At 37.1% G+C, this 1128-nt stretch overlaps 1 protein-coding gene across 1 annotated transcript; it reads right to left on the bottom strand.

Moving 5' to 3' along the window:
• Positions 1-372: 372 nt before the first annotated feature.
• LOC141664962 (uncharacterized) lies at positions 373-759 on the bottom strand. The gene has a single exon (XM_074470920.1). The coding sequence runs from the start codon at positions 757-759 to the stop codon at positions 373-375; it is 387 nt and encodes a 128-aa protein (XP_074327021.1).
• Between the last annotated feature and the right edge of the window lie 369 nt (positions 760-1128).

Raw genomic sequence — 1128 nt, 5'->3', positions numbered from 1 at the left:
GTGAACAATTTTTCTAAACTAACTTTTATCAGGGTGCTTCTACCATCTGGGCACGCCCTGAGTTGTAATTATTATATAGAGAATGATGCATCATTATATGAAGGCGCACCCTTATTTCATAAGGCGCGTTCTATAACAACACGCAGTTGGATAATTTTTCTTCACTTTTTATTCATAATGCGCTCTACAATATAAATTACACCAGTCCCATAAATATTATGCTCTATGGGGTTGTTATTCAAAAAATTTGATCCTTCAGCTAGTTCTAAGGTATGTAGTTACATGCACTACCCCCTAGGCTAGGAGGAATTTATTTGCTACTAGTCTATTACATAAAATCAACTATATAAAATAAGGGGCCGAAGCCGCACCTTACTGATAATATTTTCGCAAGTATTCTGCATTCCAGGCTCGGGGAATGAGCTTTCCATCCAAATTTTCCAAACGATAAGTCCCTTTCCACAGTATAGCCTTGACCTTATACGACCCTTCCCAATTAGCTCTGAGCACTCCATGCTGAGCTTTCTTCGTATTTGGCATGACTTTTCTCAGAACAAGAACACCAACTTTGTATGGTATGGACTTCACCTTTTTGTTAAAATACCTAGCAATCCTCTGCTGATAAGCTGTAAGCTTTAATTGAGAATTCACCCTAGCTTCGTCCAGAAAATCCAAAAGAAGCCTCTGATTAACCTCTGTATATCCCTCAAATAAAAAATATCTTTGCAATGACCTAGCTCCTACTTTCACATGAATCATAGCTCCATACCCATAAGTTAATATCAAAAGGGGATTCTCCAGTGGTTGATCTTGGAGTTGTGTTGTAAGACCAAAGAACCATCGGAAGTTGTTCTAGCCAATCTCCTTTATTTTATTCCAAATTAGTCATTAGGGTATGTTTAATGATCTTGTTTTTGGCTTCAGTATGGCTGTTACTTTGCGGGTGATAGACCGCATCAAAGTTTTTTTTGATGTGCAAATCTTTGCAAAGTTTCTTTAACTCTTTGCTATCAAACTTTTTTCCATTTTTGGATTTAAGCTTGTATGGAATCCCGAATCTGCAAATTATGGAATTGAAGATGAAATGCTTGATCTTCTTTTCCGTGATCTTTGATTAAGGCATAGCTT

The sequence above is a fragment of the Apium graveolens genome, chromosome 6 (assembly GCF_009905375.1).
Source record: "Apium graveolens cultivar Ventura chromosome 6, ASM990537v1, whole genome shotgun sequence".
Classification (NCBI taxonomy): Eukaryota; Viridiplantae; Streptophyta; class Magnoliopsida; order Apiales; family Apiaceae; genus Apium; species Apium graveolens.
The sequence above is the reverse complement of the archived record's forward strand: the minus strand, read 5'-3'. Positions and strand labels throughout refer to the sequence as shown.

Bases quoted from the DNA above. Each gene is read 5' to 3' on its own strand.
- LOC141664962 (XM_074470920.1), bottom strand. From the start codon at position 759: ATGATTCATGTGAAAGTAGGAGCTAGGTCATTGCAAAGATATTTTTTA.